This window comes from Mobula birostris, chromosome 22 (genome assembly GCF_030028105.1).
Source record: "Mobula birostris isolate sMobBir1 chromosome 22, sMobBir1.hap1, whole genome shotgun sequence".
NCBI classification, from domain to species: domain Eukaryota; kingdom Metazoa; phylum Chordata; class Chondrichthyes; order Myliobatiformes; family Myliobatidae; genus Mobula; species Mobula birostris.
Window position 1 is genome coordinate 4,550,048 of NC_092391.1, and position 19,537 is coordinate 4,569,584.

The window sequence follows — 19,537 nt, forward strand, 5'->3', positions numbered from 1 at the left end:
GTGGATGTACATGTGGCAAGTAAAGCTAACGGGTGCCATGATAGGGGTTAGTACAACGCTCTTATACCTTGGGGCGTCCGAGTTCCGAGTTCAGAGTTCGATTCCAACCTCCTCTGTAAGGAGTCTGTATGTCCTCCCCGAAAATTACATGGGTTTCCCCCGAGTGCTCCGGCTTCCTCCCGCAGTCCAATGTTAGTCGGTTAATTCGTCATTGTAAATTGACCCGAGATTCGGCTAGGGTTAAATTGGGCGTTGCTGGGTGGCGCGGCTCCGAGGACCAACTCCGTGCTGTTTCTCTAAATAAGTAAGTAAGTAGACAAAGGGCAGGGCGGTGATAGAGGGCGTTGTTTGCGCCGGTTACCGAGTAAGAACCGAGGTGGAGCTACGCTCTCCCTCTCTGTATATATACCCCGCTGGGATGCACCTAGCGGAGTGCTCAATCCATCGACCGCTCGGTTCTCCTGTCGCCTGAATCTTCACTCGGTGCAGACATGCCCAGTATAGTCGGCAGCGTCCCCAGCCGGAGCTCCTTCTCCAGTCGGTCGGCGCAGAGCGGCTCCTGGGGCCGCGCTTCCACCGGCGGGCGCTCGCTGGTGCTCGGCTCCGGCTTCCGCTTCCGCTCCAGCTCCAGCTACGGCGGCAGCCTCAGCTCGTCCGCCGCCGTCCTGATGTCGGCGGCGGTGGCCGAGCCCCAGGGCGAGAAGCAGACCCTGCAGGATCTGAACGAGCGGCTGGCCCGTTACCTGAACAAGGTGCACTCGCTGGAGACCAGCAACAGGGAGCTGGAGGTGCAGATCGGAGCGATCCTGGAGGAGAGGAGAACCGCCGAGCGGGACATTAATCCCCTGCTGGCTCAGGTTCGCGATCTCAACAGACAGGTAAATAGATAGATAGATATATTTTATTGATCCCGATAAATAAACCTCCTTCATCCTCATACCTCACAATGCGCCCTCTCCCACAAACTGTTCCACACTCCCAAATCGCAATACGTCCCCAACATCACCCACACATCCTCCACATGGGATTCACGCCTTTATATCGAATAGACTAATTATTACAGCTTCCTTTCTACTGGCCTTCCAAAGCAATCAATTGACAAACTTCAATTCATCCAGAACGTCGCTGCTGGACTTGTAACCAAAACCAGGATGAAGGAATATATCAGTCCAGTCTGCATTGGCGTCCTGTATCTTTTAGAATTGTTTTTAAAGTTCTCTTCCTTGTTTTTAAAGCTCTTTAATTGTCTGGAATTAAAGTACATCACAGAATCGGTTTGGTTTTACAAACCTACCCGAGCTCTCAGGGTTTCTTCCGCCTGTCCCTTAAACAATCTCGCTCAAAAGATATTGGCAGATCAGCTTTTGTGACCTACGCCCCTAAACTATGGAATTCAATACTTAAAACTATAAGGGATGCAGACTCAGTTGACAATTATAAACGCCAGCTCAAAACCTATTTATTTAACCTTGATTTTAACTAACATCTTTTTGTCGTTTATTATCTATTTTATTTTTATTTTATTTTCAGTTATAAACCACTTTGAACTATATCGTCTGTATGGGAAGTTTTCGATAAATAAAGTTACTATTATCCCAGCCCAAACTCTCTGACACCCCCCAATCCTCACACCTCCTGCCGGGGTCTCCCATACACCAACACCCCAGACCCTTGAAACCCCTCCAATCCCCACCCCACCCCCGTCACCCACGTACCAAAACTCCAGAGCTCCCAAACCCCCACACCCCAACCCCCACAGCACCCCCAACCCAGGGTCACCCCAGACCCTCAGAACCCCTCCAATCTCCACACCTCCCCCACCCCAGGGTTACCCACACCCCAACACCCCAGATCCTCGAACATCCCCCAATCCCCAATCCCCACCCCCCCCCGGATCACTCACTCACTCACTAACACCCCAGATTCTTGAACTCTTCCCCCAATCCCCACACTTCCTCCCCCCCCATCCCGGGCCACCCATACACCAACCCCACAGACCCCCCAAAACACCACCCCAATCCCTATACCTTCCCCCCATCACCCACACACCAAACCCCAGACCGTCAAAACCCCTCAAATCCCCACACCCCCCCAGGTCACCCACACACCAAAATTCCAGACCATCCCAACCCCCCACACCTCCCCCACCCCAGGGTCACCCACACCCCAACACCCCAGATCCTCGAACATTCCCCAGTCCCCCCACACCCCCGGATCACTCACTCACTAACACCCCAGATTCTTGAACTCCCCTCCAATCTCCACACCTCCCCCCATCCCAGGCCACCTATACACCAACCCCCCAGACCCCCCCCCAAAACACCACCCCAATCCCCATACCTCCCCCCAGAGTCACCCATACACCAAACCCCAGACCGTCAAAACCCCTCAAATCTCGACGCTCCCTCAGAGACACCAACACCCCAGACCCCCCGAACCAATCCCGACAGGGTCACCCACACCTTCCTCCCCAGAGTGACAAACTGTCACCCCCAGACCCCCAAATCCCTCATCAATCCCCACACTCCTCCTAAGCCAGCAGCACACAGCCTGTCTCCAATGCCTCATGCCCCCATGCACTATCCACCCCAGATCTGCTGCACTCCTCTGCCTTGTGCCCCTAAACCCTCCTGAACTTCTTCCTCCCTTGAATCGTCACTGACTTCATCAGACAGATTGCTGTAACTGTTGTCCACACGTGCCTGAGCTGGCAGTGATGGGGAGAACTGCCTGGGAAAAACCACCAGGTTTGGCTGGGTGGAGTGAGAGAGGAGATGGGGAACTATCTCCTGGAGCAAACCAGTAATACACAGAGAGATTCAAATGCCCTCACGGCTGTAGGGAAGCATTTAATAGATTTATAAAAGTGGTTCAGAAGCTGGTTTGGAGCCCGGTGATGCATGCTTTCAAGGTTTTGTATCTTCTGCACATATGCAAGACAAGTGTTTCACTGAACCTTGGTACTTCTAACAATAATATTTCAATTCCTGATGTATGTCCACATAGTGGCCCCAAGTGCATTGGGGCACAAGAACAAGGACCCTACCTAAGGCAGGATGTTTGAATCTCTGTGTGTGTTCCTGGTTTGCTCCATGAGGCAACAGTTCACCAACATGGTTCAGCCCCTCCGAGCCCACCCCTTCTTCCACTCCATCCAGCCAAGCCTGGTGGTCTTCTCCATCCGTTGGTTGGTCGTTGGCACAAACAATGCATTTTACTGTACATTTTGATGTGCATGTGACAAATAGAGCTAACTTCATCACAGTGTGGACAGCAATCTTTCAGCAGCTTTAATGAAAACCAAACAATCCCGTATTGAGCAACACTTCAGTGTTGTTTTTTTGTCCAAGTGTCAAGTTGACTGGGCCATCTCGAGGATCAGCTTTATTCACTGAATACGTTTCCATGGATTAGGAATTTGCTGTGATGTGTTGGTCAGGGCGCAACATGTAACAAAAAACAACATTCAACAATTATAAAGAATTATATATAAAATAAAGTTAGAGGTTAAAATATGGATATGGAATAAAATGTGCTTAGATACATAAATCCCAGCATGCATTTACAATGTAAACAGTATGACAAATAGTTGTTTAAAGTGAAAACTATCTAGTGCTTTCACAGTGTATATGATGAATAAGCTCTTCTCAGGCTACCATCTAGGCAGAGGTATCAATTATAACCAACAGTTTGATCACAAAGCCGGCCCCCTTCCTCAGGAATGAAGTTTGGGCAGGTCTAGACCAGTGGTATCTATATCCCATAGCCTGTCCCTCCTAATTGGTTAGACCTCATCCAATCAGGTTTCCACTCCCACAGCTTGTTTACGATCGAATTCTTTTCCTCTAGTTTTATTTCAATGGCTTGCTTTACCAGGCAGTCCCAAAACCCAGTGGCACAGCACAGTAGTTTAGTGCCGTTGAAGTCAGTCCTATGGCGATTGCGAATGCAGTGTTTTGCTACCACCAACTTCTCCGGGTAACCAAACGGATACACCTCCTGTGCCCCCTGATGCAGGTTTCCACTGTGCATCCCGTCTGGTCGATACATGCCACCTAGCGTTCACAGGGAGTCCTGTAAACGCCAGCCAACCCGAGTATCCTGGCATCTTTGACCTGCATAAGCTGTGACTTGAGCTTCCTTGTGGGTTTGTGGGTGGTATTAATCCGATTTTCTTCAGGATCCTGGTGAACTTCCAGAAACCATGGAAATACAGGGAAATTTATACGGTTTAAAGTGCTTACAGTGCAGTGCAGTGATGGGAATAAATAGACAGAGAGGGATGTGGAGGAGCTAACTAGAATGATTGATCAGATTAACTGCCTGGGGAAAGAAATATTTAAGATGGCATGAATTTTTTGTTGAATAGCCCTAGAAGGGAGAATTTGGAAAAGGCAGCTTGCTGGGCGGGGTAGTGTCCACACTGATTTTTCTACCTGTTTTTTGTCTTGGACACACATAGTCATAGTCACAGTCATACTTTATTGATCCCAGGGGAAATTGGTTTTCGTTACAGTTGCACCATAAATAATTAAATAGTAATAAAACCATAAATAATTAAATAGTAATATGTAAATTATGCCGGGAAATAAGTCCAGGACCAGCCTATTGGCTCAGTGGTGGTAGACTGCAGCCAACGACCCCTTTCTGCTGACCAGACAGTTCGCTGTAGTTTTTGTATGTTGTCAGAGGATGCTGCCCCAACCCAGACAGCAGTCTGATGCCAAGTTTGATTGAATGTTGCTCCCTTTGGTTTTCAGATCCAAGATCTCACCCTGGGTAATGCCGCCATCGTGCTGCAGATCGACAACGCCAGGTTGAGTGCAGAGGACTTCAGGATGAAGTGTGTAGTAGAAATCCTTCTTCGCATTTGCACTTGGAGCTCAGTTCAAAGGGCAAATACACAACAGTTTAGACAGCATTTGTGGGCGCGGACACAAGTGGGGCTTATCCATCATGTACACTGAGTATCAGTTTATTGTTAACCCATTAGCAGGGCTGGCATCAATATAGACTCAGATTGGAAAGGAACTGTTTCTCTGGCAGAACTTTCTGTGCATCAGATGGGTGTTTAGAACATCGATTGGGTGGCATGGTAGTGTGCCATTACAGTGCCAGGGACCCAGGTTCAATTCCTGCTGCTGACCGTAAGGAATTTGTTTGTTCTCCCCAGGAGCACAAGGATTTCTTCCGAGTGCTCCTGTTACCTCCCACAGTCCAAAGACCTATGAGTTAGTGGGTTCATTGATCCCATGAGTGTCATTGGGTGTTGTGTGCTAGTTAGACTTGACAAAGTTATTACTGTGCTGTATCTTGAAATAACAATTAAAAAAACGCAGCCCAGAACAAGCCCTCTGGCCTGCGATGTCTCCGCTGAAAAGGATGTTCAATCAAACTACCCCTTCTGTTTGCACGTGGCCCGCATCCCCCCGCTCCCTGCGCGCGGCCCGCGTCCCCCCGCTCCCTGCGCGCGGCCCGCGTCCCCCCGCTCCCTGCACACTCATTTGCCTGTCTGTGGTAGTTGTCCACCGTGCCTCACAATGATAAGAAACCTGCGCGGCAGAGCTTTTAAAGTGCAAAAGCCGTTACACTGGGGCATTTCCGCTCTCTCGACTTCAGAAGTCCAGGTCCAGAGGTATGAACAGGCGTTGCCATCTAAGAGCCTCATAAACTCCACCATCATGTCTGCTTCCAGCACCACCCCTGGCAGTCCATTCCAGGCACCCACCACTCAACGTTCACAAAAAAACTTGCCCCGCATATCTCCGCTCAACTTTGCCCCTCAATTTCAATACAATTTGCAATGATCCAGTAGCTTCATGGCATTAGTCAGATTGCACTTAAAAACATCACAATTTTTTTAATTGCTTCAATTATTTATGGTCCATATCCTGATATCTCCCTTACCCTGGTGGGGAATATTGTTCACAGTTCCGTCCTGTGCAGATTGTGTACCACTGTAGTCTGTGAAATCTCACTTCTAGTTGTAGAGGCTTGTCAGAGGTTACAGTGAGACATTGATAGGATGCAGAACTGAGCTGACAAGTGTCAGATGGAGTTCAACCCAGATAAGTGTGAAATGCTTCATTTTGATAGGTCAAATTTGAAATCAGAATATAACATTAATGGTAAAATTCTTGGCAGTGTGGAGGATCAGAAAGATCTTGGGGCCTGTGTCCACAAAACACACAAAGCTGCTGTGCAGGTTGACAGTGATGTTAAGAAGGTGTATGGTGTATTGGTATTCATCAACGGTGGGACTGAGCTCAAGATCCGTAAGGTAATGTTACAGCTATATAAAATCTTGGTCAGACCCCACTTGGAGTACTGTGTTCAGTTCTGGCCACCTCACTACAGGAAGGATGTGGACACTACAGAGAGAGTGCAGAGGAGATTTACAAGGATGTTGCCTAAATTGGAGAGCATGCCTTATGAGAATAGGTTGAGTGAACTTGGCCTTTTCTCCTTGGAGCGACGGAGGTTGAGAGATGACCTGATAGAGGTGTATAAGATGATGAGAGGCATTGATCGCATAGATAGCCAAGGTTTTTTCCCCAGGGCTGAAATGGCTAACACAAGGGGGCATAGTTTTAAGGTGCTTAGAAGTAGTTACAGAGCGGATGTCAGGAGTAACTTTTTCAGTGGTGAGTGCGTGGAATGCACTGCCGGCAGTGGAGGTGGATACAATAGTGTCTTTTAAGAAATTCTTAGATAGGTACATGGAACTTCAAAAAAAAATAAAGGGCTATGTGGTAGGGTAATTCTAGGCAGTTTCCAGAGTAGGTTACATGGTCGGCACAACATTGTGGGGCAAATGGCCTGTCGTGTGCTGTAGATTCTATGTAGTTTGTTTAATGTCCTTCAACCACATGCATGCATGCAGATAAACAAAGCAACATTCCCCGGGACCAAGGTGCAACACCCAGCACATAAAATAATATGAACAGATAAAACAGCATGCAGTAGATGCACAAGCTGACATCAAGTGCATTTACGACATATGGTTAAATATAGAACAGTACTGCTGTTACTGGTGTTGTCATCAATAATGTGTCCGAGTGGTACCAGGGTGTTCAGAAGTCTCACGGCCTGGGGAAAGGAAGAAGCTCTCGCCCACTCCCAGTCCTTGTTGGTGTACAGCAATACCTTCTGCCTGACGGTGGGAGGTCAAAGAGATTGTGGGACGGATGGGAAGGGTCCTTGACCATGCCAAGGACTCTGAATGCAGCAGTCCTGATGTATGTTCTCGATGGGGTGGGGGGGTGGAGTGGGGATGAGAGACCCCCGTGACTCACTCAGTGGTCCTCACAATCCGTCAGATACCTTCCATACCCTCTTAATGGTGCTCCGTTAGGATGGGGGGTGGGGGGGGGAAGCTAACTTTATTTAGTGGTGTGGCACCTACCCTCTACGTGTTAATGTGTACTGGTCGCAGGAAAGAAGCGCATTGCGGGGGAGAGGGCTGTAAAGGTTCAGCTCTTCCTGAGATGGACAGCGGTGATTTCTAGATTCTGTGCCCCTGTCCCGTTCCAGGCTGGAGTCTGAGTCAATTGTCCGTCAGGCTGTGGAGAACGACATCGACCGTCTCAGGCGTGTCAAGGAGGAGTACAAGGTCAATGCCGCCTCCCTGAGGAATGAGACTGACCTGCTGACTGAAGAAGTTCTGTTCCTGAAGAAGAACCATGCGGAGGTAAGGGCTGCCACAACTAGCTGTTGCTCTTCAGTCAGAGAGCGCAGGCCGCGGACAACACCCGTTCCTGTCGGCCACAATCTATAGAGTAATGGTCCCCCACCATCTACGCCATGCTCTCTTTCTGCAGTGACCTGGAGGTAACAGGTCTCACACCACCAGGTTCAGGAATCGTTATCATTCTACAACTATTAAGTTCCTGTACCAGTGTGGATTACTTCATTCACCTAAACCCTGAACGAACTGATTCCAAAACCTAAGGACTCTCTTTCAAGGGCTTTGCAACTCGTGTTCTCAGTATTTTTTTTTAGTTACACAACTTTGCACATTGGTTATTTGTCAGACTTCATTTATGGTTCTCATGAATTCTGTTACACTGTGTATCTTTATTTTCCTGTAAATATCTGCAAGAAAATTAATCTCAAGGTAGAGGTACCAACTTGCCTCATTGTTTCTTTGCTGTGAGCCTGACTTGACATCAAATTTGCACGATCTAATTCATTCTTCTTCATGAGGCACTGGATCACCATCCATCTCCCAAAACACGTGTCGGCTTCTATCCCACGGTTATCAGACTACTCAACCGCCCCCCAATACTACAAGATGGATTTTTGACTTCATAATCTACCTTGTTTTGACCTTGCACCTTATTGTCCAACCGCACTGCACATTCTCTGTGACTGTAACACTTCACTCTGCATTCTGTAATTGCTTTACCTTCTACTACCTCAACATACTGATGTAATGAAATGATCTGTATGGGTGGCATGCAAAGCAAAGTACCTTTAATAAACCAATTTAAAATTTACCCATCTTTATTAATTGCATCAAACACTGCTGAGGGGTGAATCCCACACTCTTAGCCCCCTCTGCCTCGCCAACTGAATTTTTGAATGGATTTATCTGTAACCACCTTGTAGGGGTGCCGATTAGTTTTGGAGACATTCAGCGTACGTCATCTTGTGAAGAGAGACGCCAGGACGAAGGTTAGATAGTGGGGTGCTCAGTAGGCGAGGGAACACTCCCAAACGGGAAGAGGTTGTCGCTCATCTGATCAGGCTGTGTCATTGTGTGTGGCAGGAACTTGATGGGCTGAAAGCACAGCTGAAGACCGAGAGGGTTTCTGTGAGTGTGTTTTCTGGTAAGGAACCAGATATCTCTGACCTCGTCGCAAAGATCAGAACTGAGTTTGAGCAGTTAATATCAAAAAACAAAGCCGATGCTGAAGCCTGGTACCAGTCGCAGGTAAGGATTCTCAAAGCCGGCACTGTTGTTTAAAATTCTTTATCTTCTCATCTTTATCTTGTCACTCACTCAGGCCATTCTGCCCATCCACCCTTGTACCCTGACCAAGTGCTGCCTTCCAATCTAGTTTGATTTGCCCACTTGTGGCCTATAACCTTCAGCATTCAAGATGATTTATCAGGCGTGCAGTGAGATTCGTCACTTGCACTAACAGCCAGCACACCTGAGGTGTGTGCAAGGGTTGCCACGCATTCCAGTGCCAATGGAGCATTCCCACAAGGCTCAACAGAAATCTTCTAAACCTTTCCTATCCACACGCCTGTCCAACTGCATTTTAAACGCGGTTATTGTACCTGTCTCGGCCACTTCCTCTGGCAGCTCTTTCCCATTGTACAAACCACCATATAAGTGTAAAAAAAACAGAAGTTTCTGCTCAAGTCTGCATTAAATCTCTCGCCTCTCACCTTAATCCCATTCCCTTTCGTTCTTGATTCGCTAACTCTGAGAAAAAGACCGAATGTAAGCGAGAGTTGTGAGTATGACCCAATGATTGACTATGAATCGGGTTTGCTGACGTTTACATCATACAATGTACCTGAATGTGTTGTACTATCCCAGCGCCCAGAGTCGGTCTGTAGTGATAACGTAAAACAGGGCATTACCTCACAGGACAGGCAATTCAGCCCTCTCAGTGTGGTCGGGTTATGGAGGGCTATGGTCCTGGTGCAGGTCGATGGGTGTCAGCAGTTTCAATGGTTCCGCACACACTAGAGGGGTTTCTGTGCTGAACTTTTCTATGCCTCTATGACTTGATAACCTACTCCAAGATCACTCTAACCCTTCTCTCCTGCAGATCCCTCCATTTTCCTATCATCCATGTGCCTATCAAAAATGTTCCCTAATGTATTTACTTCTACCACCACCCCTGGCAGGGCGTTCCACACACCCACCTCTCTCTGAATTAAAAAATACATAGAACATAGACCATAGAAAAGTACAGCACAGTACAGACCCTTCGGCCTACAATGTTGTGACGACCCTCAAACCCTGCCTCCCATATAAGTCCCCACCTTAAATTCCTCCATATACCTGTCTAGTAGTCTCTTAAACTTCACTAGTGTATCTGCCTCCACCACTGACTCAGGCAGTGCATTCCACGCACTAACCACTCTCTGAGTAAAAAACCTTCCTCTAATATCCCCCTTGAACTTCCCACCCCTTACCTTAAAGCCACGTCCCCTTGTATTGAGCAGTGGTGCCCTGGGGAAGAGGCGCTGGCTATCCACTCTATCTATTCCTCTTAATATCTTATACAACTCTATCATGTCTCCTCTCATCCTCCTTCTCTCCAAAGAGTAAAGCCCTAGCTCCCTTAATCTCTGATCATAATGCATACTCTCTAAACCAGACAGCATACTGGTAAATCTCCTCTGAACCCTTTCCAGTGCTTCCACATCCTTCCTATAGTGAGGTGACCAGAACTGGACACAGTACTCCAAGTGTGGCCTAACCAGAGTTTTATAGAGCTGCATCATTACCTCGCGACTCTTAAACTCTATCCCTCGACTTATGAAAGCTAACACCCCATAAGCTTTCTTAACTACCCTATCCACCTGTGAGGCAACTTTCAGGGATCTGTGGACATGTACCCCCAGATCCCTCTGCTCCTCCACACTACACTACCTTTGATATCACCCCGATATTTTTCTCCAATCACCCTAATATTAAGCCCCCTCATATTATTGATTTCTGCCCTGGGGAAAAAGGTCTCTGACTGTCCACTCTAACCTCTGACCTCTAGAGGTATCATCTTGTATACCTTTATCAAGTTGCCCCTCATCCTCCTTTGCTCCAAAGAGAAAATCTCTAGCTTGCTCAGCTTATCCTCCTAAGACATGCTCTCTGATCCAGGTAGCATCCTGGTAAATCCCCACTGACCCTCTAAGGTTTCCACATCCTTCCTATAAGGAGGCAACCAGAAGTGAACACGATATTCCAAGTGTGATCTAACCAGGGTTTTATAGAGCTGTAACATTACCTTGTAGCTCTTGAACCCAACCCCCCAACTAATGAAGGGCAATACACCACACACCTTCTGAACCACCCTATCAACTAGCATGGCAACTTTTGAGTTATCCTTCTGTTTCTCCACACTACTATATAGGCAAGACAATGTGAATTCCAAATGCAAGCTTGGAGGAGTATTGCTGCATCGGTCTGTGGTGAGAACGTACACGAGATATCAGAAGTTGCAATGTTTCTATTTCCTATGCAGATAGAGGTTGTGAGCACCGAATGTGAGCAGAATACAAAAGCACTGGACGATGTAAAAGCTGAAATCACCATTAAGCGGCAAACGATACAAGGTCTGGAGATGGAGGTGGAAACCCTGAAAGCACAGGTAGCTTGGCCAATATCACTTCTGCAATTCTACACAGCCACCATAAAAGGCATCTTCCCAGCAGCCATTACTGTCTGGTTTGGTGTGGCGTCCTCTTACAACATACAAAATCTGTCAGGTCAGCATGGATGGTTATTGGCAGCAGTCTACTATCACAGCAGGAATTAGACCACAAGACATAGGAGAGATTTAGGGCATTCGTCCCACCGAGTCTGCTCTGCCATTCCATCATGGCTGCTTTATAATTCCGCAACCCCGTTCTCCTGCCTTTCCCCGTAACCCGGGGTTTCCCAACCTTCTTTATGTCATGGGCCCCTACCATTAACTGAGGGGTCCATGGACTCCAGGTTGGGAACCCCTTCTGTAACCTTTGGCACCCTGATTAATCAAGAATCTATCAATCTCCGCCTTAAATATACCCAATACAGTATTAGCCTGCACCGTTGCCTGTGGCAATAAATTCTACAGTTTCACCACCTTCTGGCTAAAGAAATGTTTCCTCATCTCTGTTCTAAATGAATGTCCCTCAATTCTGGGGGTGTGCCCTCTGGTCCTAGACTCCCCAATATAGAAAACGTCTTCTGCACATCCACTTTATCCAGACTTCTCAATATTCAATGAGATCCACACCCCACCCCCTTTCTTCTAAACTCAGTGAGTACGGGCCCGGAACTATTCAACGCTCCTTGTATGCAAATCCTTCCATTCCTGGGATCATTCTTATGAACCTCCTCTGGTCCCTCTCCAACGTCAACACATCTTTTCTTAGATATTCGGGGCCCAAAACTCCCCTCAATACTCTTGTGCAGTTTTACTGGTGCCTTATAAAACCTCAGCCTTACATTCTCGATTTTATATTCCATTCTTCTCAAAATGAATGCTAACATTGCAATTGTCTTCATTACCACTGACTTAACCTGCAAGTTAACCATTGGGGAAACCTGCACAAGGACTCCCAAGTCCCTCTGCATCTCTGATTTTTGAAATTTTTTCCCTTTTTAAAAAATAGTCCACACTGTTGTATGTGTCCAAGGCAAGGAAGCGGGCAATAAAAATCACTGCGGACACTACCCACCCGTCAGACTGCCTTTTCTAAACGCTCCCTTCTGGGAAGCACTTTAGGGCTATCAAACAAAAACTTCACACTATCTCAAAAGTTTCTTCCCCCAGGCAATTAATCTGATCAATCAGTTTAGTTGGCTCTACCCCCAACCTCTGTTACCCCATTACTTCACTGCACTATCTATAATGCTGTTACATTGTAAGTACATGTGGGTATTTATGCACGTTTCATTCCATATACCTACTTTAACCCCTAACTTTACTTCTATATAATTGTGCAGAGGTGATCAGAAATTAACCAAAACTGCTAGAAACACTCAGCAGGTCAAGCAGCATCTGTGGAGAGGGAAAGAGAAGTTAAAGTTCCAGCTCGAAGCGATGCCATGGATATAATCCCACTACACTGCTTCAACCTGAAACATTACCTCAGTTTCTCCCTCCAGCTGCCTGACGGGCTGACCATTTCCAAATTTGTTTCAGATTTTCAACATCAGTGCTTTATATTTTAATTTTCATTTATGATTGATTAGCTTAATTACTGACTCCAGTTCTTTATAGTCTTGTGTAACATATGCAAATGTCACTTCCAAGCAAGGCAGTCCTTTGAACGTGTAATATGATATGTACTGTGCAGAGTAGGTCATTTAAAGCACACACTTCCTCTGAAAGGAAGCTGTAGCTGGAATATTCAAATCATTTTACCAAGTTTCAAGGTCTTGAATTTCACTACGTAATGATAAATCACAATGAATCATGTATCTTGCGTCCATTTTCTCTAGAACACCGGTTCCCAATCTAGGGTCCATGGACCCCCCATTTAATGGCATAAAAAGGTTTGTGAACGCCTGCTCTAGAAGGAAACACAGGTTGGGATATTCGAAGGATTTTGTCAAAGGTGAAGATGAAAGAAAAGCTGACAGATACCCACAATCGCTGAGCAGATCAAATTTTCATAACTTTACATACTGATTGTTACAGATTTCCCTGTATTGAAATATATGTTTATAAGTTTAAGAATAACCAATTCTAACTTGTGATTCAATTTCAGAATCAGGTTTATTATCACTGATATACATAAAGCACATCCAAAAATGTTTTGTGGAAGCAGTACAGTGCAATACATTTTTTAAAAAAAGACAAATTACAAAAAGATCATGAGGTTCATGCTCATGGGTTGGTCCATTGTCCATTCAGAACTCTGGTGGCTGAGGGGAAAGAAGCTGTTCCTAAAACATTAGGTGTGTGTCTTCCACCTCCCAGATGGTAGCAATGAGAAGAGGACACATCCTGGGTGATGGGGGTCCTAAATGATGGATGCTGCCTTATTGTCTTTTGAGATGTCCGCTATGCCAAGGAGCTTAGTGTACATGATGGAGCTGGCTGAGTTTACAACTTTAGAACCATAGAACACTAATAAATAAAGGCATCCGTTAGTCTTGCGAGACCATGGATCTGTGCCTGGAAAGCCTTCACTCTCCAGGGCGCAGGCCTGGGCAAGGTTGTATGGAAGACCAGCAGTTGCCCATGCTGCTAGTCTCCCCTCTCCACGACACCAATGTTGTCCAAGGGAAGGGCATTAGGACCCATACAGCTTGGCACCAGTATCATCGCAGAGCAATGTGTGATTAAGTGCCTTGCTCAAGGACACAACACGTTCCCTCGGCTGGGGCTCAAACTCACGACCTTCAGGTAGCTAGTCCAATGCCTTAACCGCTTGGCCACGTGCCCACTAGAGCACAGAAAACAGGCCCTTCGGCCCTTCTAGTCCGTGGCAAAAAATGATTCCGCTTGTCCCATTGACCTGCATCCAGTCCATAACCCTCCAGACCTCTCCCATCCATGTACCTATCCAGCTTTCTGCAGCTTTTTCCAAGACAGTGCAATGGCCCCTACATACCAGACAGTGATGCAGCCAGTCAGAACGCTCTCCATGGTACATCTGTAGGAATTTGAGCGAGTCTTTGGTGACATACCAAATCTCCTCAAACTCCAAATGATGTTTAGCCACCAGTGTGCCTTCTTCGTGATTGCATCAATACATTAGGCCCAGGACAGATCTTCAGATATTGAAACAACTCCCCCTTTCCTGCTGATCCCTCAGTGAGGACTTTTAGCTCACTGGAGTATCCTTTGTTGAATTTCACAGATCGCAGGATTTGAAAATATGTTGGGTGAAACAGAGTGCAGATATGGAGCAGAGTTTGAAAAGCTGCAGTTAATTATCTCACAACGTGAAGCCGAACTGGCCGGTCTACGGAGTGAAATGTATAGAAACAAGGAAAAATATGACGATCTGCTGAAAATCAAACTGACTCTGGAAGCAGAGATTGCTGAGTACAGGCGCTTACTCAATGGTGATATGAGGTAATGGGAACACATTGCTGGGAAGTGTAATTGTCAGGGTTTTGTATGGTGGAAATTAGGGGTTAAATAGGAAATTTCTAATTGAGATTAGCTTCCAAACAAAGATTAGGTTCATTTGTCACATGTACATTGAAACATAGAATGAAATGTGTTGTTGTCTCAATAACCAACACAGTCCAAGGATGTGCTGGGGGCAGCCCACAAGTGTCACCCTGCTTCTGGCACCAACATAACATGTCCACAACCTACTAACCCGTACATCTTTGGAACGTGGGGAGGAAACCAGAGCACTTGGAGGAGACCCACTTGGTCATGGGAAAAATGTACAAACGCCTTACAGACAGCGGTAGGAATTGAACCCCGATCAGTGGTGCTGTAAAGTGTTACGCTAACCGCTACAGTACCCTTATGTCACAGTAGACGTTACAGTTTTGGTAATGAAAGACAGCCAATACAAGAGTGTGTAGTGGTGAACTTGTCAAACATGTCACAATGTGCCCGTCGTTTGTGTGTGGCTTGTCACATGTGCATGTCTGTTACCTGTGGTGGCCCATGTCAAATGCAGCCACTCACTGGGTTGCCGTTGTAGGCAGAGCTGGAACTCTGGAAACACCATGTAAAGGGCTCTCAGTGATATTTGCGAGGCCCTTCTGAAGGACACAAGATGGGTAACAAACTGACTGCAAAACTGGGCCTTCCTTGTCAATACAGTAGCTCGCTGTTGATTTGACACTTCTATCCTGAGTTTGGATATGAGGCCAGGTGTTAGGCTCCACTCTCAGGTGTGTTGGGGGAGGGGGGACCTGTATGTCATGTGCTACATGATCACATGACCCCATGGTCATGCGTTAATCCCGCTGTAGTACTTCAGAAGGACTGTAGCACTGAACAACGATTTAACATCAGGGTAACTCAAGAGCAAAGTCCTCTGGATGGAAAATAACATGGGGAGAATTTATTTGAAGTTGAGGAGAATAAATTGGGATTAGAGCAGAATTGGTGTAAATGAATGATTGGTGGTTGATGGGCTGAAAGGTCAGTTGTATTTTGAAAGGATTCTGATGAATGTTTCTTGTTTGAGGATCTTTAAATTGTCTAACAAAACTGCAACAATTTATCATGACTTTGGTTAAACTGTCCCTGAAGGATCTACAGTGTGCCACTGTTGTCTCACCACTGTCTGTATTACCTTTGCAGTGTGAAACCAGCTAGCCCTCCAAAAACTCCGACTACTCCCAGTAAGTATACACGCGCAGAAGGTCACTCGTATGCCTGATGTAGATGTGTCATTCCCACCGTCCCACCAGGAGTGAGACCATAAGACTCATAGGAGCAGAATCCAAAAAGTAAATTTGTTATCAAAGTACATATATGTCACCATATTCTACCCTAAGGTTTATTTTCCTGCGGGCATTCGTAGTAAATAGAAGGAAACACAATAGAATCATTGAAAAACCTCTCATGACAGATGGACAAATAACCAATGGCAAGAAACAACAAACTGCAAAAACGAAAAGAAGAGTAATAATAATAATCAATAAATATCCAGAACACAGGTTGTGGAATCAGTTCAATTTTGGGGTGAGTGATGTTACCCGCTCTGGTTCAAGAGCCTGATGGTTGAGGGGTAATAACCGTTCCTGAAGCTGGTGGTGTGAGTCCTGAGGCTCTTGCACCTACTTCCTGATGGCAGCAGCGAGAGGAGAGCATGGCCTGGGTGGTGGGAGTCCTTGATGATGGATGCCGCATTCCATTTGGCCCCCGAGTCTGCCATATGAACATGGCTGATTTATTTTCCCTCTCAACCCCATTCTCCTGCCTTCTCCAAGTTAACTAGTGCAGTTCCTGTGTGCCGCCTTGGGTAAGGTTGAGGATTTAGGAATGGAACTTTGAAAACAAGTGAACACCAAGTGCCATGTTCATCATTTTGATTGTACCAGTCATTATTCTTTTTCCCTGATCGATGAACAAAGGAAGGAATTCAGCCCAATGTCTTCAATGCCATTTAATAGCTAATCATTTACCTGAGCTCCCCTTTACTCCACTATGTATAGCAGTATTCTGGCAGGCCTTGGCCAGATGCCCTCTTCACCATCAGCGATGCTGCTTTTGGGGAGCTCTGCTTGAAGTTGACCACCTACTCGCACTCCGAGGTGGTCAACCTTTGCACACACCTGGTTCTGCACAATCACCCAGAGCAGACGATGGGTCTCACCCCAAATCTTTGACAGTTCATCTCATCCACAAATAGTACCTGACCCACTGAGTTTCTATTCTCCAGATGCCAGTATCTTCAGTCTCTTGTTGCCCCTCTCTTCTCTCACTCCATCAGTCATGTGGTTTAATGAAAGAGCAATGCGATCATTGTTCCTGTGATTAAATCCCATTGCATTGGTAATCTCAGTGCGAGACTTAAAAATCCTGCTTGGATCTCATCTGCCCATTCACCTCCCCCCTCACACCATTCAGGGCCCCAAAGAGTCCTTCCAGGTGAGGCAATTCTTCACCTGTGAGCCTGTTGGGGTTGACTACTGTACCCAATGCTTCTGTTGCAGCTTCATCTACATTGTTGAGATCCGATGTAGACTGAGGGACCGCTTTGTCGAGCATCTCTGCTCCATCTGCAGAAAATGGAATGTCCTGGAGGCCAACCGTTTTAATTCCTATCCCCATTCTCACTCTGACATGTCAGTCCATGGCCTCCTCTTCAGCCATGAAGCCAGTCTTGGGTTGGAGGAGCAACAACTCGTATTCTGTCCAAGTAGCTTCTAACCCCCTTTCCTCTTTTTCAGTTCCCCACTATGGCCTCTTACCCCTACCTATCACTTTCTCCTGTTGCCCCTCCTCCTTCCCTTTCTCACACAGTCCATCCCCCTCTCCAATCAGATTCCTTCTTCTTCAGCCCTTACTTTTTCCACCAATCACTCCAGCTTCTCACTTCACCACCCTCCCCCACCCACCTGGCTTCACCTATCACGTTCCAGCTTGTATACCTTCCCCTCCCTCCCGCCTTCATATTTCGGCATTTTCGCACTTCCTTTCCTGTCCCGATGAAGGGCCTTGCCCCAGAACACTCACTGTTCATTCATTTCCATAGAAGCTACCCGACCCACTGAGTTCCTCCAGCCGTTTGAGTGTGTTACTCTGGATTTCCAGCATCTGCAGAATCTCTAGTGTCTAACCTTATCTTCCCCTTCTTCCCATACAGCTGAGGTCACAACGAGGAAAGTTGTCAAAGTCATCACAACAACTCTGGTTGACGGCAAGGTTGTGGATGAATCAAGTAAGGTGGAAGAAATCAGCGAACAGACCCAGAGACTGGAATGAGTATTCGCCGCTGTACCGATGGGGATGTTTTGAAATGTTACACGTCAACAAAAGTCTATGTAATGGGATATAATGGTGTTTATAATAGTGTCTGAAGCAATGAACTGCAATCATAAACATGTATAAACATTTTCTCTTCTACCTACTCTGCAATGGCTTATCTTTTAATAAATACTGGAGTTCTTATCTTCAGGATTCAAGATCAAGGTTCAAGTTTGTTACGTGCACCTTGAAACATACTGTGAAATGCTCTGTTTCTGTTAACAGCCAAGGTCCAATAAGTAAATTTATTACTCATGTACATACATGTCACACATACATATACAACCTTGAGATTCATTTTCTCGCGGGCTTTCATGGCCACTACAAGAAAAAGGGGGAGAAAAGTTGATAATAAATAAGCAATAATCTTCGGGAACATGTGATGAAGAGTCCTTGAAAGTGAGTCCATGGGTTGTTCAGTGATGGGGTGTGTGAAGTTATCCCCTCTGGTGCAAGAGCCTGATGGGTGAGAGGTAATAACTGTACCTGAACCTGCTGGTGTGGGACCTGAGGCTCCTGTACTTGCTCCCTAATGGCAGCAGCAAGAAGAGGGCTGGAGAAACTCAGCAGGCCAGGCAGCATCTATGGAAACAAGTAAAGCAGAGACATTTTGGCTGAGACCCTTCCTCAGGACAGTAAAGGGGAAGAAGTCAGAATGAGAAGGTGGGGGTTTGAGAGGAAGAAGTACAAGGTGATCGGTGAAACTGGAGGAGGGGGTGAAGTAAAGAGATGGGAAGTTGATTGGTGAAAGATGAAGGGCTGGAGAAGGGGGAATCTGATAGGAGAGAAGAGAAGACCATGGAAGAAAAGGAATGGGGTCGAGCACCAGAGGGAGGCGATGGGCAGGTAAGAAGATAAGGTGTGAGTGGGAAACAGGAATGGTGAAGGAGGTGAGGGTCATTACTGGAAGTTTGAGAAATGGATGTTCATGCCATCAGTTGGGAGGCTTCTCGGATGGAATATAAGGTGTTGCTCCTCCAACCTGAGTGTGGTCTCATCGTAACAGTAGAGGAGGCCATGGACTGACATGATGGAATGGGAAGTGAATTGAAATGGGTGGCTACTGGGAAATCCCACTTTTGTGGCAGACAGCGAGGTCTCCCAATCTATGTCAGGTCTCACTGACATACAAGCGGCCACATCAGGAGCAATGTACACAGTATGTGACCTCAACAGACTCACAGGTGAAGTGTCGCCTCAGCTGGAAGGGCTGTTTGGGGCCCTGAATAGTAGTGAGGGAGGAGGTGTAGGGGCGGGTGTGGCAATTGTTCCACTTGCAAGGGTAAGTGCCAGGAGGGAGATCAGTGGGGAGGGACTAGTGGACTAGGGATTCGAGTAGAGAACGGTATCTGTGGAAAGTGTGGGAAAGGGAAAGATGTGCTTGGTGGTGTGATCCCATTGGAAAT

The 19,537-nt window shown here is 46.6% G+C and overlaps 1 protein-coding gene across 1 annotated transcript; it reads left to right on the forward strand.

Annotated features, from left to right (window-relative positions):
• The first annotated feature begins 328 nt into the window (after window positions 1-328).
• Window positions 329-18,284, forward strand: LOC140186136 (keratin, type I cytoskeletal 18). Its single transcript, XM_072240044.1, has 8 exons — window positions 329-878; window positions 4,761-4,843; window positions 7,534-7,690; window positions 8,771-8,935; window positions 11,211-11,336; window positions 14,545-14,762; window positions 15,960-16,000; window positions 17,971-18,284. The coding sequence occupies exons 1-8, from the start codon at window positions 492-494 to the stop codon at window positions 18,087-18,089; spliced, it is 1,296 nt and encodes a 431-aa protein (XP_072096145.1). The 5' UTR covers window positions 329-491; the 3' UTR covers window positions 18,090-18,284.
• The last annotated feature ends 1,253 nt before the right edge of the window (window positions 18,285-19,537 follow it).

What these genes read in the sequence shown, in the direction of transcription:
- LOC140186136 (XM_072240044.1), top strand. Translation starts at nt 492, where the DNA reads ATGCCCAGTATAGTCGGCAGCGTCCCCAGCCGGAGCTCCTTCTCCAGT. An exon ending in GCAGAGGACTTCAGGATGAA is followed by an intron (nt 4,844 to 7,533) that starts GTGTGTAGTAGA and finishes GTCCCGTTCCAG; the next exon opens with GCTGGAGTCTGAGTCAATTG. An exon ending in TGAAGAAGAACCATGCGGAG is followed by an intron (nt 7,691 to 8,770) that starts GTAAGGGCTGCC and finishes TGTGTGTGGCAG; the next exon opens with GAACTTGATGGGCTGAAAGC.